The 21,339-nt window shown below is 42.8% G+C and overlaps 1 protein-coding gene across 6 annotated transcripts in view; it reads right to left on the reverse strand.

Annotated features, from left to right (window-relative positions):
• Window positions 1-8,070: 8,070 nt before the first annotated feature.
• CDCP1 (CUB domain containing protein 1) overlaps window positions 8,071-21,339 on the reverse strand; it is a 126,594-nt gene continuing 113,325 nt past the window's right edge. For 2 of the 6 annotated variants that reach the window (XM_058184240.1, XM_058184239.1), the window contains exon 9: window positions 8,071-8,630. In XM_058184240.1, the coding sequence (XP_058040223.1) occupies window positions 8,438-8,630 (193 nt within the window). In that variant the 3' untranslated portion in view covers window positions 8,071-8,437. The other 4 variants (XM_058184236.1, XM_058184235.1, XM_058184237.1 and 1 more) reach the window with 3 other exon arrangements.

The raw sequence follows: 21,339 nt of genomic DNA on the forward strand, positions 1-21,339 counted from the left end.
TTAGGCAGAAACCAAATCAGATCCTGATATTTATTGTTTATTTGTCAGCAAAGCTACAGCAATATCATTCTGTTTATTTGAAAGGCAATTATAGTACTCTAATCCATATCATTAAGGCTTTTAAAGAGAACTTCTTTGACAACATCATGTCACTCTATGTATAAAGCACCCAATTCTGAATACTAGATATTACTGAAGAAAACCACATATGGCTATTAGGCTACCATTTAGCAAAACTGAACCTTCTCTTAAAGATACATTATTTCAAAAATACGTTGTTGCCTCAAAGGACAGTGCATGAGTTTGGCATTGTTTATCACTTCTTCAATATAATTTATAAATTTTCCCAGTCAACATCCAGTAAGAACAGGATAGCTTCCTTGTTTTACGAAAAGGCATACAGTTATCCAGAGACTTGGTCTGCAGTGATTTAAGAACAGGAATAAGAGTACTTATTAATTTCACTTTAAGAATCCTCACTAAATTTCTATTCTTCAATTTTTTCATTAACGTATCTGACCTGAAAATAATCTAAAAAATCAAGTCTAGTTTTCTTATTATCCAGTGGTCAGATGTAGTTCAAAAAAATAATAACTCTAGGACAATAGCATTTCAGAAAGGAGACTTTGAATAGAATAGAATTTAGAATAGAATTTTTTTATTGGCCAAGTGTGATTGGACACACAAGGAATTTGTCTTGGTGCATATGCTCTCAGTGTACATAAAAGAAAAGATACGTTCATCAAGGTACAACATTTACAACACAATTGATGATCACAATTGATATATAATACAATTGATGAACACAATTGATATATAATATGATATAATAATTAATTTGATATACATTAATCAGCCTCACCTGTTTTTTATAATTAGGCAGAGTTGGAGCTTATATTTTATCATCTGTCAGGTATTGTTACTTTGATTAAACTGTATATGATAATGCAGATTTCTGCCCTAGAAGACCATGCTGGTTAGAAACTGTGGGAGTTCTTGTCAACATACTTGGAACATACTAAAGATAGTTAACAAACACCTGACAATCAAAGTGGTAAATAGCAGGGGTGAAACGCTCCTGGTTTGGTGATCCGGTAGCAATCGTGGCGGGTGGTTTGGAGAATTGGTAGCGATGGCGGGATGAGGTTCTGCCCACCCACCCAGTTGTCATTACTTCCTGGTTTTAACCAGGAAGTAATGTGTTTTTTAAGTAATGTGTTTTTATTGTTTTACTACCAGTTGTCCGGAATCAGTACTTAAAAATGCTTTAAAAAGTTAAAAAAAAAATTTCCAACGATCAGCTGAGTGATGTGCAATTGTTGGAACTTTTAAAAAACTTTTAAAGCACTGTTTTTACTACCAGTTCTCTGGAACCGCTAGTTAAAAATGCTTTTAAAGGTAAAAGAAAGGGAAAGAAAGAAATGCACCTAGAAACACCCATAAATCGCTTTTGGAAAATAACTTAAAATGTTAGATGGGAAAACAGCAGCGTGGCTATTGACCTGAAAGCTGCTTTCTGAAATCTTACTATCACTTACAAGAAAACAATGGCATTATCAAGCGAAACTGGAAAAGTGAGAGACTTGCTCTGATTTCTATCCATTGCCTATAACTCTCCCTCTGGTCTTTTCCTGCCATTGGTTACAAGCCTGCAACTTCCCCCTTTCTGGTGCAATTAATTTGCTCCTGGTGATTCCCCCCACCACTCTAAGGTTAGAAAAGGGGGCGGATTGAAAAACATGGTTTCTTCCGATCCGAGACTTATGGTAGAAGCCTGGAAGCCCCAAACCTCTGTTGTTGCTCTTTCTTTGGGAAACACCCTCATGAAGCCGCTTCTCAGCAGCCTCTGCAGCTCTGGCCTCAAGGATCTGTTTCAGTGAGTGTTACCACTTCATTTAACCACTTCTGCAAGACGTGATCAGCTCCAGTTAGCTTTCCTTGTCAAGCAAGAATTTTTTCCCAAATGTCCCGTTTGCTCCAGTTCTTCTATATCTTCTTCCCAAACTCCCTTCCAGATATGCAGTGCAATCTCTGGGGGGGAAAAGTCTTTTGAAGCAGAAGAAAACATCTCTTTTGAAACTTGGATTCTTTTTCCAAGGCAGCGTTTCTCAACCTTATCCACTTTTAAGATGTGGGGACTTCAACTCCCAGAATTCCCCAGGAACTGGGAAACTCTGGGAGTTGGAGTCCACACATCTTAAAGCAGCTGAGCTTGAGAAACCCGGTATTAAAGGGTCCAAATATGCCTGTAAAGCAAGGGTGATATCCAGTAGGTTCTGAGGCCCAGCAAATTCCACCTCTGGCTGGCCCCAGAGTGGGGTGGGAATGGAGATTTTGCAGGATCTTTTCCCTGCCATGCCCACCAAGCCACACCCACAGAACTGGTAGTAAAAAAAATTGGATTTCACCACTGGTAAATAGACCTCATCCCAATAGTCATGTCTCCAGCTAAATGTAAAGCCATTGATCTTCATAAATTTTCACCTTTTTATTACTGTAACAAATAGCAAGTTAGAGAGAATGAGTTATAAGTGATAAAAAATTTGTGACTGACTGAATGTGTCTAAAAATACCTAAAAGAAGTATTGAGACTATGTAATTTTGTAATAGGACATCCTCCAGGATTATTATTATTATTATTTATTATTTATTGAATTTTTATACCACCCTTCTCCTGAAGGACTCAGGGCGGTGTACAGCCGGAGATAAAATACAAAATATGTACAATTAAAACAAATTAAAACATATCAAAATTACAAAAACGGCTAATAATTAAAATTAAATTTAAAATATTTAAGAATATTAATAAAACCCCAATTTAAAATCAAACTATTATGCCAGTCCCGCTTGAATAAATAAGTATGTTTTTAGCTCACGACGGAAGGTCCGAAGATCAGGCACTTGACATAGGCCAGGGGGGAGTTCATTCCAGAGCGTCGATGCTCCCACAGAGAAGGCCCTACCCCTGGGGGCCGCCAGCCGACACTGTTTGGCGGATGGCACCCTGAGGAGACCCTCTCTATGAGAGTGTACGGGTCGGTGGGAGGCATAGGGTAACAGCAGGTGGTCTCGTAAGTACCCAGGCCCTAAGCCATGGAGCACTTTAAAGGTAGTAACCAACATCTTGAAGCGCACCCGAAAGACCACAGGAAGCCAGTGCAGACTACGGAGCAGTGGTGTTACGTGGGAGCCACGAGCGGCTCCCATTACTACTCGTGCAGCCGCATTCTGGACTAACTGCAGCCTCTGGGTGCACCTCAAAGGCAGCCCCATGTAGAGAGCATTGCAGTAATCCAACCGAGACATAACCAGAGCGTGAGTGACTGTGCATAAGGCATCCCGGTCAAGGAAGGGACGCAACTGGTGGACCAAGCGGACTTGGTAAAAGGCCCTCCTGGAGACGGCCGCCAGATGTTCATCAAAGGACAGCCGTCCATCCAGGAGGACGCCCAAGTTGCGAACCACCTCCTTTGGGGCCAGTAACTCGCCCCCAACAGTCAGCTGCGGATGCAGCTGACTGAATCAGGGTGCCGGCATCCACAGCCACTCCGTCTTGGAGGGATTGAGCTTGAGGATGTTACAGGTACTGACAAAATTTGCCATTCCTAATATCTTATTCCCTGCTATCACAAAATACTACCTTTTAGAGGAGAGGAAAATGATTTCAAGTAGGTAATACCAGACTTTAGCAAGGTTTTCGACAAAGTAGACCACAACCTACTTCTTCATAAGCTAGAAAAAAGTGGGATAGATAGCTTCACCATCAGATGGATTTGCAACTGGCTGACGAACCGTATTCAATGAGTAGTCCTTAATGGGTCCAAGTCTATATGGACAGAAGTAAGCAGTGGGGTGCCAAAGATTCCATTTTAGGTCCAGTACTTTTCAATATCTTCATAAACAACTTAGATGAGGGAATAGAAGGGGAACTCACCAAATTTGCAGACAATACAAAACTGGCAGGAATAGCTAACACCCTAAAAGATCGGCTCAAGATCCAGATGGATCTTGACAGATTTGAACACTGGGCCCTATTTAACAAAATGAAATTCAACATAGAGAAAAGTAAAGTCTTACACTTAGGTAAGAAAAACCAGAAGTACACATTTAAACTGGGGGAAACCAGGCTTAATAGCAGTGACTGTGCAGGGATCTCTGAGTCTTAGTGGACAATCAACTAAATATGAGCCAGCAATGAGCAGTGGCAGCTAAAAAAGCCAATGCAATCCTAAATTGCATTAACAGAGGGATACAATCAAGATCAAGTGATGTACTAATATCACTCTATAAAGCCCTAGTAAGACCACACCTGGAGTACTACATCCAGTTTTGGTCATCACACTATAAAAAAGATGTTGAGACTCTAGAAAGAGTGCAGAGGAGAGCAACCATTGAGTCCATTTGGGATGAGTTTGACCCTGTGGCTCCCGAGGACATGGACAGGTTGTTGGGGAGACTTCACGCCACTACATGTTTACTGGACCCGTGTCCTTCCTGGCTGGTACTGGCCACTCAGGAGGTGACACGAGGCTGGCTCCAGGAGATTATCAACGCTTCTTTGTTGGAAGGGGTTTTCCCTGCCGCCTTGAAAGAGGCGGTGGTGAGACCCCTCCTCAAGAAGCCCTCCCTAGACCCAGCTATTTTGGGTAATTATCGTCCAGTCTCCAACCTTCACTTTGTTGCGAAGGTTGTAGAGAGTGCTGTGGTGCGACAGCTACCCCAATACCTGGATGAAGCCGTCTATCTAGACCCGTTCCAGTCCGGCTTCCGACCCGGGTACAGCACGGAGACAGCTTTGGTCGCATTGGTGGATGATCTCTGGAGGGCCAGGGACAGGGGCTATTCCTCTGCCCTGGTCCTATTAGATCTCTCAGCGGCTTTTGATACCATCGACCATGGTATCCTGCTGCGCTGGTTGGGGGGATTGGGAGTGGGAGGCACCGTGTATCGGTGGTTCTCCTCCTATCTCTCTGACCGGTCGCAGACGGTGTTGACAGGGGGACAGAGGTCGACCGCGAGGGACCTCACTTGTGGGGTGCTGCAGGGGTCGATTCTCTCGCCCCTTCTGTTCAACATCTATATGAAGCCGTTGGGTGAGATCATCAGTGGCTTTGGGGTGAGATACCAGCTGTACGCTGATGACACCCAGCTGTACTTCTCCACTCCAGGCCACCCCAATGAAGCTGTTGAAGTGCTGTCCTGGTGTGTGGAAGCCGTACGGGTCTGGATGGGGAGAAACAGGCTCAAGCTTAATCCCTCCAAGACGGAGTGGCTGTGGATGCCGGCACCCCGATTCAGTCAGCTGCAGCCGCGGCTGACTGTTGGAGGCGAGTTATTGGCCCCAAAGGATAGGGTGCGCAACTTAGGTGTCCTCTTGGATGAACGGCTGTCGTTTGAAAATCATTCGACGGCCGTCTCTAGGGGGGCCTTCCACCAGGTTCGCCTGGTTCGGCAGTTGCGCCCCTTCCTTGATTGGGATGCCTTGTGCACGGTCACTCATGCGCTCGTTACCTCTCGCTTGGATTATTGTAATGCTCTCTACATGGGGCTCCCCTTGAAGTGCACTCGGAGGCTTCAGTTAGTCCAGAATGCAGCTGCGCGGGTGATAGAAGGAGCTCGGCGTAGCTCCCATATAACACCGCTCCTGCGCAGACTGCAATGGCTACCTGTGGCCTTTCGAGTGCACTTTAAAGTGTTGGTTACTACCTTTAAAGCGCTCCATGGCTTAGGGCCTGGGTACTTACGGGACCGCCTGCTGTTACCACATGCCTCCCACCGACCCGTACGCTCTCACAGAGAGGGACTTCTCAGGGTGCCGTCCGCCAAGCAATGTCAGCTGGCGGCCCCCAGGGGAAGGTCCTTCTCTGTGGGGGCTCCCACCCTCTGGAACGAACTTCCCCCGGGTTTACGCCAAATACCTGACCTTCGGACATTCCGTCGCGAACTGAAGACACATCTTTTTATTCGCGCGGGGCTGGCTTAAATTGATTTTAACAAATTTTTAAATTCTTAGAAATTAATTTTAAATGGGGTTTTTTAGCTTATTATATATTTTACTTCTCAGGCCAATTTTAAAATAAGTTTTTTAACTGCATTTTAAATTTGTATATTGTACCGTCTGTTTTATTCTTGCCTGTACACCGCCCTGAGTCCTTCGGGAGAAGGGCGGTATAGAAATCAAATAAATAATAATAATAATAATAACCAGGATGATTAGGGGACTTGAGACTAAAACTTATAAAGAACGGTTACATGAACTGGGCATGGCTAGTCTAGTGAAGAGAAGGGCCAGGGGAGACATGATAGCTGTCTTCCAATATTTGAGGGGCTGCCACAGAGATGAGAGGGTCAAGCTGTTTTCCAAAGCATCTGAAGACCAGACAAGAAATAATGGAGGGAAACTGACCAAAGAGAGATTCAACCTAGAAATGAGGAACTTTCTGACAGTGAAAACAATCAACCAATGGAACAGCTTGCCTTCAGAAGTTGTGGGAGCTTCACCACTTGAGACTTTTAAGAAAAGATTGGACTGCCATTTGTCAGAAATGGTGTAGGGTCTCCTGCTTGAGTGGGAAGTTGGACTAGATGATCTATAAGGTCCCTTCCAACTCTGTTAATCTGTTAAATCACTTCCCTCGCATAAATTCTGTTGTTTCCCAGCAGGCATGTTAAATACTCGTACAATTAATATACTATATAACTAGATCCCAAAAATCTTAATTGGACTTCATATACAAGATATTTGTTCATATACAGAAACCAGCCACCTAGCCAGGTATGATTCACATAGCTTTATCCTCTAATGGAGAGAAAAATTCATTGTTTTTGTGAGGGTAACAATATTCAATACTGGATTATGCATATATGGGCAAGAAACAAACATCTCTTCATAGGTACAGGAGTTACATGATTAATGCTATGACTCACACTCTCATAACGAAAATGAGTTATTCTAAGCAACTATAATCAGTCTAGAATCTTTTATTGAGCAGCAACCAAACAGCTTCAACAACTGAATCATGAACTGCACAATGATAAGAATGACAAAAAGACAAAAACAAAATAGAGCCAGAATCCCTCAAACAATTTATCAGAAAATAAAACATGATTCATTACAATACTCTTCCTTTTCAGGTTGAACTTGCAGAGTATGCAGCTTGCCCTAACATGCATAATCAAACGTCTGGTAAGAACAATTCTGGCCTAACTCTGCTATTAAATGGAGTCTGATTCAACAGAACTATTTTAGATCATAAGTATGCAAACGGGTATAGACACAGCAGAATGAGGAAGTGGGTATCATAGTCAGAAATCACAGAAATGAGTTTGCATTTTTAAAGGAAAAAACACGCTGGATATTTTTAAGTTTGTGAATTGCCACATCAACTTGCCAACTACAATTATTTCCTGGGAGGTACACTTTCTAAAGGAGAGAAAAGCATAATTTAGTGTTTAGTGCTGATTAATATTCCACTTGATCTTGCAGGACTTCTAGTTTCAATCAGAAGCACTTCAGCCATCATATAGGTATAATGCTTCTATTTAGAAATATCAAGTTTTCATTAAGTTGGCATGTTCCTGGATAAACCCTAATGTACCAATAGATTAGTATTAATACATAATGGAAATAAATCAGCCACACAAACAGCAGTAGACTGCCCTGCATTTGCATTTGAGATTCTGTTTAAAATAGTAGTTGTCTTCAAGACATACAAATTCTCTTGATATCAGTGCAGTTCTCTATAGGCAACTACATTGCACAGACCGAATATCTAGATAAACAAAAATAATACACAAATAGTTTATGATATAATGGAAATGAAAATAAAAGCAGATGTGATTTTCTCCAGAAGGAAAGAATGGAATATTTTCTCAGTTGTTCAAGTAATCCTTAAACTACTACTGCTAACTGAATAGAAATCCATAAATTATGGAGGCGGGTTGGGGGGGAGGGGGAAGAACCAGTTTGCATACTCTAATTTAATATAAAACATTCCAATAGAATAGAATAGAATAGAATTTTTTATTGGCCAAGTGTGATTGGACACACAAGGAATTTGTCTTGGTGCATATGCTCTCAGTGTACATAAAAGAAAAGATACGTTCATCAAGGTACAACATTTACAACACAATTGATGGTCAATATATCAATATAAATCATAAGGATTGCCAGCAACAAGTTATAGTCATACAGTCATAAATGGAAAGAGATGGGAACTATGAGAAGATTAATAGTAGTGCAGATTCAGTACATAGTTTGACAGTGTTGATGGAATTATTTGTTTAGCAGAGTGATGGCCTTCGGGAAAAAACTGTTCTTGTGTCTAGTTGTTCTGGTGTGCAGTGCTCTATAGCGTCGTTTTGAGGGTAGGAGTTGAAACAGTTTATGTCCAGGATGCGAGGGGTCTGTAAATATTTTCATGGCCCTCTTCTTGATTCATGCAGTATACAGGTCCTCAATGGAAGGCAGGTTGGTAGCAATTATTTTTTCTGCAGTTCTAATTATCCTCTGAAGTCTGTGTTTTTCTTGTTGAGTTGCAGAACCGAACCAGACAGTTATAGAGGTGCAAATGACAGACTCAAGCTTCTTAAAGATTAAATCTACTTTGAGAAAGAATCTTCTTAATCTCCTGGAAATTCAAATACAAAAATACATGAATATGCATTGGCTAGACCAATAGTGTTAGCTAAGTAGATGGGTTGTGGCAGATCTTTTGTAAACAAACCAACAACACAATACTTTCTTCTTAAAATGAAAAACCAACTTGAAAAACATATAGATTGTGCAAGTAATCTAATTGGAAAAATTCCAGATTGATAAAGGATGTAGATAAATCTAAGGCCCTTTTCTTTTTTCAATCAGATTCATGCCCAACTGTTACAACTCAGCTATGTGACTATAACACAACCTTCATTCAACTGGTGCCCTTTCTATTTATTAGGAATGCAAATCTCTGAATTCTGAAGCAGCAGTCTGTAGCTGGCCAATTTAGGAAGATTTCTGTCCTAATTTATTGAGTTATGCAACCATTGTGATTCTGACAAATCACTAATGAAATTATCTTTTATGCTGCTGCAGTGCATACATGATATATGGTCAAATTCTAATCTATCTATATTGGAAGAAGATATAACAGAATTGTCAAAATTAAAGTCAAGATTCAGAGAAGAGTTCATGACTCTATTTTAATGAAGTTTTTATTTGTGTCCAACTGGAAAAATGAAGAATTAAAGTAACAGTGAATGTTCTGCTATGTTCTAACTGTAAATATTTCAATGAGAATTATTTTATTTTGTATTAAAAGTGTCCATGTTTTGTACAAAGGCAGGAAAGTACAGTGAACCAGTATGTCTATTTGATAACATTTGATAAAAGTAGATTTGACAATAGCAGTACCTACTAGTTGTCTAGTCACAGTAATATGATATATTTCATCTATTTATGTCGCTAACATGCTGAGTGTTTAAAAGCATACTCATTGTATTAATAAACAGAGAATGAAATGGCCCACCCTTGCTATGCATTTTTACCTCCATATTTTTTTGTTTTTGTTTTAGTATGTGAAATTTAAAGGAAAAGAAATTGAATAGAAAAAGAAAATGAAACGGGAAAATCCACATCCTTTTAGTTCAATATGAAAATATAGTTTTAAATTATGACCGCACAGAGTAATATTAACTCATTAATTTTTCATTTTCTCTTTTCAAAAATACAGAGCAAATATGATCTTCAACCCAAGATGGTAATTCTGGAATAGCAAAAATCTTCCTATACTTAAATAGAAAGATATTTCTATACATTTTAATTACTTAAATATTTGCAATTAGTTCACAATTCTTCATACATTACCAAACTCCAGTTGTTAAAATAATTCATTTTATCTTCTTATATTTCTTTTCTAATTTTCTAATATGTGAACAGATTTTATTCTGTGGGAATGGCTCTAAATAGTTTTTTATTCCTTTATATCTACATTACAAATCCTTCATGTTAGCTTTTAATTTTTATCTTTAATTGTTTGCATGCATACATGCATTCTTGAAGAACTAAAATTTAGTATTAAACAGGCTATTTGATTCCAAAGATTATTAATTCATAGTTTTCAGGGTGAAAAATAATCTTCAAACCACAAACTAAAATGGAGAGAACACATTTATCCTTTTTTAAATTACCGGTAAATAGAAAAATATGGAGGAATAGTTGACTAAAAAAAACTAATGCATTTTGTGCAAGTCTTCTTAAAATTAGTTTTTCTTTTATTTAATTTCTAAAAGTCTAAATTTTATCATACAATAAAAAAGATTACCATAGCAATCAAGCTTTATCTAGTGTATTTCCCTTTAACTATTTATAAGCTAAGAACAAAGTACACTCAATCAGAATATCTTTCCTCTTCAATAACTCCATACACTTTGTTTGCTGCATTTCAAAGCAAGCTTCTCAGTAAAGAACAAGTCATTTTGCTTAAATTATCCTTGTAAACATTCTTTTATTTCATTTTGAAGAATGAACAAAGTATATACAATATGTATATACATAAACTTTTAATTGTATGCATTAATGAAATTAAATAAAACATCTGTATCAGAGGAACATACAAGAACCACCAAGTTACAAGACTATGAAAACACTAAGATCAAAACTTCGATTCATATTCAAAATGTGACAAATATTTACAAATATTCTAAATCACGAAAACAACTTAGTAAGGTTTTTAAATGTAAGAAAAATATATATCAAGAGCAAATTATAATTAACTAAAAATAGAAATTGTGATATAAAAGTAAAAAATGAGATAGGAGAAGAAAGTGATTTTATAATGTTTACTTGACCCAACTATTCATACTAAAATTCAGTTATCTGGATAAAAGTAATAAAATTGTCTTGCTGTTGTCAAGAATGTTGATTTCAGAAATAATTATGCTAACAGAAAGTATTTTTGCAACTTTAGAAGGACAATTCACAGTGGTTTAGTATACTTTCTTTTTCATTAAATAATCCCAAGCATCCTTGACAAAATTAACAATATGCATATATAAGAATGTAAACAAATTCAATCTTGTTTGCCTGAGGTTATAAGGACCAATATCATACATAATTCTTTATAAAACAAACAATTGTTCAGTTTATATCTAACCACACAGTTAAAAGTAAAATAAAAATAGTACATAAACAGGAAGCAATCCCCACACTCAGTAGTACAGGTGTTATCTGGTTGGATAATGAAATGTCTCAAGCAAACAACCAAGCTCAGAGAGCATCAAGGATCCAATAAAATGAAATGATTAAACAGAACATTAAAAGCTTGGCTAATCTCATATTTGACTTTTCCTGTGATGCTATAGCATCATCAAAAGGCTTCCTGCAGCCTTTGGAAAAATCAGGAGGCCTTATGTTGCAGCCTGCAACTTTTCAAACATTTGCAATCACTGAAATAGGATAATAGAAATAGTTACAGATTTACAATATATATTCTAAATGGGTTAATTTTTCATACAGATCAATCAGGAAAATGTGGAAATTTCATGGCAATCTTAGCGTGCTCAGTTCTTTTTGTCAGCTCATTACAATGCACATGCGATTCCAGAAAGTTGTCCAAGCCCAGGAACAAACTGTTTGCTCAGCAAAGCAGGAGGAAGGGTGCTCTCATAAGCTTCGCTGCACATACAAGATGTGATCATACCTCTTTCTGGATTCTAGGAATTCATTTTTACTATTAATTCTCCCTTTTAAAAACAACCGTCTCATAGATACATTTCACCAGGAAAAGACTGTGCAAGAGCACTGTGGTTAGAACAATGCAGAAGTTTTTTGCAGCTGTTAGTTGCTTACATAGAACTTCAAAATGCTAAATTCAAGCTGAAGTAAAAATGCTTTTCCACATCTTCTTATCCATTGAAATGTATTGAGTAGAATTCTGTATATGGCAAAAGTATCTTTCAAGATACATTCCATAAGAATTGTAAAGTTTAAAAAACCACATAAAACCTGCTGAACTATATCTTTCCTGTTCCTTTTTTTGCATTCTGATTTCTCAGGTCTTCGGTTAGGATACCCATTATATATGGGTGTGGTTTGCCAAATCTACCACTGGTTCTTGTTGTTTACTTTTTAAATTCTTTTTAGGAATACTATGTTCTGTTTTTATTCTATTGGTTCAACTGTATGCTACCCTGAGGTGGTTGGAGGTGGACATTATCTAATTAAGTATTCAACCCAAACTATTAAAGGTTACGGTAATTCACAATAGGCCAATCTATAGTATTTGCTATGGTCTCATGATCTGTTCAAAACTGTATATTTCTACAGAAGTATTTCTGTACCTTCCTTTCTTAAAAGTAGACATATGGATGCACAGACTGATTATTGATAATGTGTACATATCTATATAATAATCTTATACTGGTTTCCAAGAAATCTTATTGGTTCTTAGCATAAAGTGGTCAAGAAGCAATAGAGCTCAAGTCAAAATATTTAGAAGGCTTATTTCCTACATATCAGAATACCTTTAGTCAAATAGGAGGGCAACCCATTACTTTATAACAATTGGAACAATGATTCCATTAATTGCAGAATGGTCCTTTTATTTTCATTACAAACTTAGTGTTGTCCATCCTTTGAAATATGTAACTGAGGATAATTTGTTAAAATTCACTAAATTATTTCCACAGAGCTAAAATAAAAAAGTAATATTTTTTTAAAATACATATATTATGCAATGTGTGTAAGGACAATAAGTAAAAATCTCATTTACAAAAAGCAAAATTCTTACATTTAATGCTCATTACCCAGCACAATCTTTGGATTAAGAGTTCTTTTGCTAACATAATTTCTTAGTTTTATTTAACATTCAGGTTTGCTGACTTTTTTTAAAAAAGTTTACTTATATTGAAGATTAAAAATATGCAAACTTTTCAAAGTTGTTGCATTCTATACAACAAAGTATGGCATTACATCCTCAGAAACCTCTTTCCCAAAATATGAACAGATATGCTATCTATATTTTAATAAAAGAAACTACATAAATAGGTTTCAAACACAACCCATAAGTGAGTTACAAGTTTTTTCTTTGAATCAGAGAAATCACAGATCATCAAGATATCAAGTCTACTCCAAAGAATTTCCCTGTTCATTGTTTCTGCTGCCCATGTGTCCATTACCACTCACATTCAGGTCACCATTATGGATATTCTCTGGCACATGACGTGCAAAGGTATAGTCCTCACTATCAGTTACAAGCATGTTTGATGATTCCTGCAGGTCTGAGCTTTTAGATATTTTTCTGATTGGAGGTGGGGAAGGTGGTATAGTACTTACTGGTCCAGAAAAGGGCCTGTATATCCCTACCTCAGCCATCTCTGGTCTTGTAGAATTATCAAGCAGCTGCCCATAAACCATAACATCCTCAATGACTGCATAGACATGAGAATCATTCTTCTTCCTCTCCTTTTTAAAAATGCCCTGCCTTCCAGGTAACAAGGTGTTGACATTGGCATTATAAACTCCCACCACCGGGTTATGACTTTCCTTTCTTTTGCTAAAAAAGAGGAAATAAATTTTAAAACAATACACATTTGCATTTTACTCTCTCACAGATTTTTATGATGTTGATTTACAAAGTTTACACTCTCATTTTGCTAATTAAAAGATGTCACATTTAACTTTCTACCATGACTTTTTCCCCCAGGGGAAGAAAAAAGGGGTCTCACAGATTATATCAACATCTTACAAGTTTTAGCTCTTTCTGAAAGCCAGCTTCTACTTTCTCCTATGATTTTTACAAGTATTAATAACAAATTCATATATCCCAGGAAATTAACTAAAAGCTGGCAGATTAGTCTATTGTGTGAGGTTTGCAACCTTAATTCACATAAACCAAATGACTGATAATAGAAAAATCCTGACAGTTTCATCATAGCATGATTTCTACTGGCAGGAAAAAAATGAAGAAACTTGGGTTTATCCCTTCCTGAGTGAATGCTGATTGACCTAATGACACATAAGTTGGCTGGGATGCTTTGTGAGCTAGCTGACATGTTAATAAAAAGGAAGGGAAGCTTGCAGGGAGGTCAGTGGGTTTGTGGCAAAGCAATGGTGGAAAACACCATAGCTAAGAGATGACCTTTGTATCTTCATTACAGAGATTCTCAAAAAAAAAAAAAGTATTTTTACTCCCAAAAATTACAAATCAGTAAACATTATTGAGAGAAAATCCTAACAGGTTTGGAATATAACCATTCTTTGATAACAATTTCTGAAAATTAATACAAAAAAAGTAAGAAATCCAAGAAGAATTCAGCATAGTTGCCCAAAGATCACTCTGATAAACTGAATGAAAAAAAGAATAAGTACAAAAGATGGTAAGAATGACACATAATTAAGGCAGAATATCAGCAGATAGCTAGAATCTTCAAAGACAAAGTCAGGAAAGCAAAAGTTCAGAATGAATAGATTTGCAACAAAAGTCAAAGATAATAAAAAAAGTTTCTTCAAACATATAAATAACAAGATGTTCCAGGTCCAGAGGGCTTTTCGATCTGTACGGTAAGTGGGAGGGGCAGATATGGCGGGGGGGGGGAGGCCGTATCGAGAGTTGGGAGCACGTGTTCGATGTCTAAATGCGATCGCGTGCTCCGGCCCCCCAGCCCCCACCCGTTCCTCAGGTGGCCATGATCCTCAGAGCTTGGACCTTCGGCCGATGTTGTGTAATGCCCGGTCCGTGGTTAACAAGGCCCCCCTGATCTGCGATCTTATTCAGGCGGGGTCCGCGGACCTTATGGGCATTACGGAGACCTGGTTGGGCCCAGAGGGGGGGGTTCCCCTCGTTGAGATGTGTCCTCCAGGTTTCCGAGCATTTCATCAGCCGAGGGCCCAAGGTAGGGGTGGGGGGGTGGCGGTTGTCATTAAGGAAGATCTAGAGCCGAGGGAGGCCACTGTTCCTCAGATTGCCGGCTGTGAATCCCTCTATGTGCGGTGGGGCCATAGGAGCCAGTTGGGCTTGTTGGTCGCATACCTGGCTCCTTGCTGCGTGACCACAGCCCTGCCAGAGCTGTTGGAGGTGCTTGCCGCTGTGGCGGTTGAGACCCCCAGACTTATAGTTATGGGGGACTTCAACCTGCCGTCAGTTGGCTTGTCATCAACGGCAGCTCGGGAGTTTGAGGCTTCCATGACGGCCTTAGACCTGACTCGAGTAAATGATGGCCCTACGCACATGGGGGGAGGCACGCTGGACTTGATTTATATCTCTGGTCAGTGGTTAAATGATCTGGTACTAGATGATTTAGTAACAGAACCAATGTCATGGTCCGATCATTTTCTCCTTCGCCTTGACTTCCGAACCGCCATTCTCCATCGCAGGGAGACGGAACCTATACGTTGGTTCCGTCCCAGGCGCCTGATGGACCCTGAGAGGTTCCTGACGGAGCTTGGGCCTTTCCCTGAGGATCTGGCCCACGGCACGACTGAGGAACTCGTCATGCCTGGGAACAGGCCGCGGCGGGGCCTGGACCGTGTCGTGCCTTTGCGGCCTCTGACCCGCGAGGTCTCTGCCTGGCCCTTGGTTCTCCGAGGGGCTGAGGGAGATGAAACGCCGCGAAGACGCCTAGAGAGCACTTGGAGGTCCAGTCGCCCGGTTGATCGGACACTAGTTAGGTCCTATACTAGGACCTACCTAGTGGCAATGGGGAGGCGAGGCGATCTACGCCCACCCTCATTGCGCCGGCAGATAACCGCCCGGCCGCCCTGTTTGGTGACCCGCCTCCTTCATCAGGAGGTGCGGGATGACCCTTGCAGGACGTGCCGAGGAGTTTAGTGGTTATCTATACGATAAAATCGCTCAGCTCCGGACGATCTGGACCGAATTTGGGATGATCCAAGCGGGGAGAGGAGGCACGCCTTGTTGAGTCTGTTTGGGATCAGTTTGATCCTGTGGCTCCCGAGGACGTGGACAGGTTATTGGGGAGGCTCCATGCCACGACATGTTTACTGGACCCGTGCCCTTCCTGGCTGGTACTGGCTACTCAGGAAGTGACACGAGGCTGGCTCCAGAGGATTATCAATGCTTCTTTGTTGGAGGGAGTTTTCCCCGCCGCCTTGAAAGAGGCGGTGGTGAGACCCCTCCTCAAGAAGCCTTCTCTGACCCAGCTATTTTAAGTAACTATCGTCCGATCTCCAATCTTCGCTTTGTTGCGAAGGTTGTAGAGAGTGCTGTGGCTCGACAGCTACCCCAGTACCTGGATGAAGATGTCTATCTGGACCCGTTCCAGTCCGGTTTCCGACCGGATACAGCACAGAGACGGCTTTGGTCGCATTGGTGGATGATCTCTGGAGGGCCAGGGACAGGGGTTATTCCTCTGCTCTGGTCCTGCTAGACCTCTCAGCGGCTTTTGATACCATCGACCATGGTATCCTGCTGCGCCGGTTGGAGGGATTGGGAGTGGAGGCACCGATATCGGTGGTTCTCCTCCTATCTCTCGACCGTCGCAGACGGTGTTGACGGGGGGGCAGAGGTCGACCGCGAGGGGCCTCACTTGTGGGGTCCCGCAGGGGTCGATCCTCTCGCCTGCTGTTCAACATCTATATGAAGCCGCTGGGTGAGATCATCAGTGGCTTTGGGGTGAGATACCAGCAGTACGCTGACGACACCCAGCTGTATTTTTCCACCCCGGCCACCCCAATGAAGCTGTTGAAGTGCTGTCCCGTGTTTGGAGGCCGACGGGTCTGGATGGGGAGAAACAGGCTCAAGCTTAATCCTCCAAGACGGAGTGGCTGTGGATGCCGGCATCCCGATTCAGCCAGCTGCAACCGCTGCTGGCTGTTGGGGGCAGTTATTGGCCCCAAAGGATAGGGTGCGCAACTTGGGTGTCCTCCTGGATGACCGCTGTCGCTTGAAGATCATTTGACGGCCGCTCCAGGAGGGCCTTCCACCAGGTTCGCTGGTTCGCAGTTGCGCCTTCCTTGATCGGGATGCCTTATGCACGGTCACTCATGCGCCTGCTACCTCTCGCTTGGATTATTGTAATGCTCTCTACATGGGGCTCCCTTGAAGTGCGTCCGAGGCTTCAGTTAGTCCAGAACGCAGCCGCTGGTGATAGAGGGAGCTGCACGCAGCTCCCATGTAACACCTCTCCTGCGCAGGCTGCACTGGCTACCTGTGGCCTCTCGGGTGCACTTTAAGGTGTTAGTCACGACCTTTAAGGCGCTCCATGGCTTAGGACCTGGGTACTTACGGGACCGCCTACTGCTACCACATGCCTCCCACCGACCCGTACGCTCTCACAGAGAGGGACTCCTCAGGGTGCCATCCGCCAAACAATGTCGGCTGGTGGCCCCCAGGGGACGGGCCTTCTCTGTGGGGGCCCCCACACTCTGGAACGAACTCCTCCCGGGCTTACGCCAGATATCTGACCTTCGGACATTCCGTCGCAAACTGAAAACATATCTCTTTATTCGCGCGGGGCTGGCTTGAATGAAATTTTAAACTTAAATTTTTAGCAATTTTAATGGGGTTATTGGTTTTATGGTAAATTTCTTAAATTTTTCAGGCTCATTTAATAAGTTTTTAACTGATTTTAATTTTGTATATTGTATATTGTTCTTTGTTGGTTTTATTCTGCCTGTACACCGCCCTGAGTCCTTCGGGAGAAGGGCGGTATAAAAATAAAATAAATAAAATAAAATAAATAAAGAAAAAAATCAAGGAAACAGTCCACTAAAGAGAGAAGATGGGAAGGAAATAACAGGCAGTAGAGAGAAAGCAGAGCTGCTTAACTCATTCTTTGCATCAGTCTTCATGCAAAAAGAAACTATAGCCCAGGGGTGTCAAATGCTATTTCACTGAGGGCTGGATCAGCCTTGTTGTTGTCCTCCAGGGGCATGGTGTGGCCAGGGAGGTCATGGCTGATTGGTTGTGGCCTGGAGATGTGGCCAGCTTGATATCGCTCATGTAGATGGTGGGTGGGGAATCCAAGGGTCTCTGGTGAGTGGGGCAGGGGGTGGAAGGCTCATCCTCTAGGATGAGCTGAGGCGAGGCAGGGAGCAGGGCAGCTACAGCCAGTGTGCCATCGGTTTCAGTACCACTCAGTTTTTTCCACCCCTCCCCAGCCAAGCTGGCCTGGTCTGGTGGGGATTGCCTTCTGCCTTCTCTCCCATGTCACAAATGAGGATTGACCATCCCCCAAGCCCCGCTGCTAGTAAAGTAAATCCCAGGCACTTCCCTGCAATGGACAGATGAAAAGCACAGCTTTTGTCTGAAGGAGGAGGAGGAGCAGGGAGAAGAAAGAGGAAGGCAGCTAAGTGAGAAGTGTCCTGCTGGCCAGGCACTGAAGCATGCTGCCACCAGCCCTGGATCAGTTGGATCGATTCTCCCCCCTCTTCTGAGGTTGGATCGCTCTCTCTCTCACTCTCTCTTTCTTTCTCTTGCTGCGGCAGCAGTGGTGAGGCTTCAGTGCTTGGCTGGCGGGCTGCTTCTCACTTGCTTTTCATCTGCCCATTGCAGCGCACTGCCTCAGATTTACTTTGAAAGCAGTGGGGCTTGGGGGATGGTCAATCCCCGCTCATGGCACAGCAAAGGCAGAAGGAAATCCCCCCACCAGACCAGCTGGCCGGAGTGGGGTAGGAAACCAAGTGGCAGCAGAAGCAGCTCTCTCTTTCTCTCACACACAGAGGTTTGATCAGATCGTTCTCTTGCTCTCTCACTTCACCTCATGGAGGTGACATCAACCATGCTCTCCACAGCGGCCTGCTCTGCTTTGCCCTCTACCACACCACTGCGTCTCTTTGTTCATCTTCATGCTTTGCCACTTCTTCTCCTTGCTCACCGCCATAATGGAGCAGGAGGATAAGCAATGGACCGGTGCGGCAGCCACAAAGCAAGATGGTAGGGGGGTGGAAGATGAAACAAGGTGGTTGGGGGTGGGGTGGAAGATGAAGCAAGGCAGGGTGTGTGGAACTGCACCACACACTGGCTTATCTGAGGGCCCCTCAGCCAGGCCATCAATGTCCTGACAACTGCCTGGCCTCATGGAGGCAGCTCCAGAAACCCACCCAAGACCTTGTGTAGCTGCTGGCCTGCTTCTCTCCTTGCTTGCAAGAGGCTGAGTGATGCATGTGGGACCTTGGACAGGGCTGCTGGAGCCGCTGCAAGATGAGGCACTTGTCAGGATGTTGATGGACTGGCTTCGGGGTGCTCAGGTAAGCCAGTGTAGGGGGGGCAGTTATGCACCCCCATCTTGCTTCCTCCAACCCCCCCACCCACTTTGTGGGCACCACACCAATGTGTTGCTCAGTCTCCTGCTCCATTATGGCAGCGAGCAAGGAGAAGTGGCAAAGAATGAAATGAGATGGGGGGGGGGCAGAGAACAAAGCAAGGCAGGGAGTGCGGAGCTGCCCCACCCACCCTGCAAGGGGCTTACCTGAGGGCCCTTCAGCCAGGCCACCCATGCCAAAACCTCACCCTCCCACCCTCTACCCTCTCCCAGGGCAGCCACATCACTTCACTAACCTGCTTTCCAGCTCCATTCACCACCACCGCGTGCCAGGCAGCAAAAATAGTCTTTGGGTCTATGGTAAAAAAAAAAAAAGTTCATAACTTCCAACTTCTCATGAAAAAAAAAGATCTCACAAAGTTGGAAGGTCTGAACTATTTTTTTTTTTACCATACTCCCAACAGACTATTTTTGTTACCCTGCATGCAATGGCAGTGAACTGGACCTGTGCATGCGTGCACCCGCTGCCTGGGCCCACCGGGATAGCATTGGCCAGGCCAAAGAGATGCGGACCAGCTTTTTACAGTTTTCAGGATGCCATGCAGGCCAAATCTGACCTTATCATGGGCCGGATCCAGCCCATGGGTCTTGAGTTTGATACCTGTACATAACTGTAAAAGACAGACTAGAAATAAAAGTTAAAATAAGCAAAAAAAGGTAAGAGAATAACAGTCTGATCTTGTGGAATACAAATCACTGGGATCTGACAGATTACATCCCACAATTTTTAAAGGAGCTGGCAGATGTCATCTCAGAACCACTGTACCACATCTTTCAAAAATCTTGGACTACCAGGAAACTACCAGAGGACTGGAAAAGAGCTGATGTGGTTCCCATCTTCAAAAAAGGGAAAAAAAACAGACATAGGAAACTACAGATTAATCAGCCCAACATCAATATCCAGGAAGATACTGGAAAAGATAATAAAAAAACAGATCTGCCAACATCTAGAACAAGTAAAATAATAACTAAAAGTCAGCATGGGTTTGTTAAAAACAGATCATGCAAAACTAATCTTATTTCATTCTTCAACACAGGTTCGAAGGTAATGGGGGAGGATTGCGTTCCTATTTGTGAGGGTGGTTCCATCGGCACGGTAAGTGGGAGGGGCAGATATGGTGGAAGTGGGGGGTCGTATTGACTTCTGGGGGCGCGTGCTCGCTGTTTGAAAGTGATCACGCGCCCCGACCCCTCAGACTTCTCCCGTTCCCCGGGTGGCCAGGATCCTCAGGGCTTGGGCCTTCAGGTGATGTTGTGCAATGCGAGGTTAACAAAGCCCCCCAATTAGTGATCTTATACAGGGGAGGTCCGCGGACCTTATGGGCATTATGGAAACCTGGTTGGGCATGGAAGGGGGAGTGCCCCTTGTTGAAATGTGCCCACTGGATTTCCGAGCATTCCATCAACCGAGGGCCCAAGGTAGGGGTGGGGGGTGGTGGCGGTTGTTATTAAGGAGAGTCTAGAACCGAGGGAGACCACTGTTCCTCAGATTGCCGTCTGTGAATCCCTCTTTGTGAAGTGGGGTCATAGGGGTCAAATGGGCTTGTTGGTCACGTACCAGGCTCCTTGCTGCATGACAACAGCCCTGCCCGAGCTGTTGGAGGTGCTTGCCGGGGTGGCGGTTGAGACCCCTAGACTTATGGTCATGGGGGACTTTAACCTGCCATCTATCGGCATGTCATCAACGACGGCTCGGGAGTTCATGGCCTCCATGATGGCCTTGGACCTGACGCAAGTAGTTGATGGCCCTACTCACATTGGGGGAGGCACACTGGATCTGATTTTTATCTCTGGACAGGGTTGAATGATCTGGATTTAGGAGATCTAGTCAACGAGCCTTTGTCATGGTCGGATCATTCTCTCCTTCATCTGGACTTTCGGACCACCACTCAACACCAAAGGGAGACGGGACCAATACGTTAGTTCCATCCCAGGCGCCTGATGGACCTGGAGAGGTTCCTGATGGAGCTTGGGCCGTTCCCTGAGGGTCTAGCCCGCGGCACGGCTGAAGTCACAGCTTGGGAACTGGCCGCGGCTGGGGCTCTAGACCATGTCGTGCCTTTGCGGCCTCTG

This window comes from Ahaetulla prasina, chromosome 4 (genome assembly GCF_028640845.1).
Source record: "Ahaetulla prasina isolate Xishuangbanna chromosome 4, ASM2864084v1, whole genome shotgun sequence".
Classification (NCBI taxonomy): domain Eukaryota; kingdom Metazoa; phylum Chordata; class Lepidosauria; order Squamata; family Colubridae; genus Ahaetulla; species Ahaetulla prasina.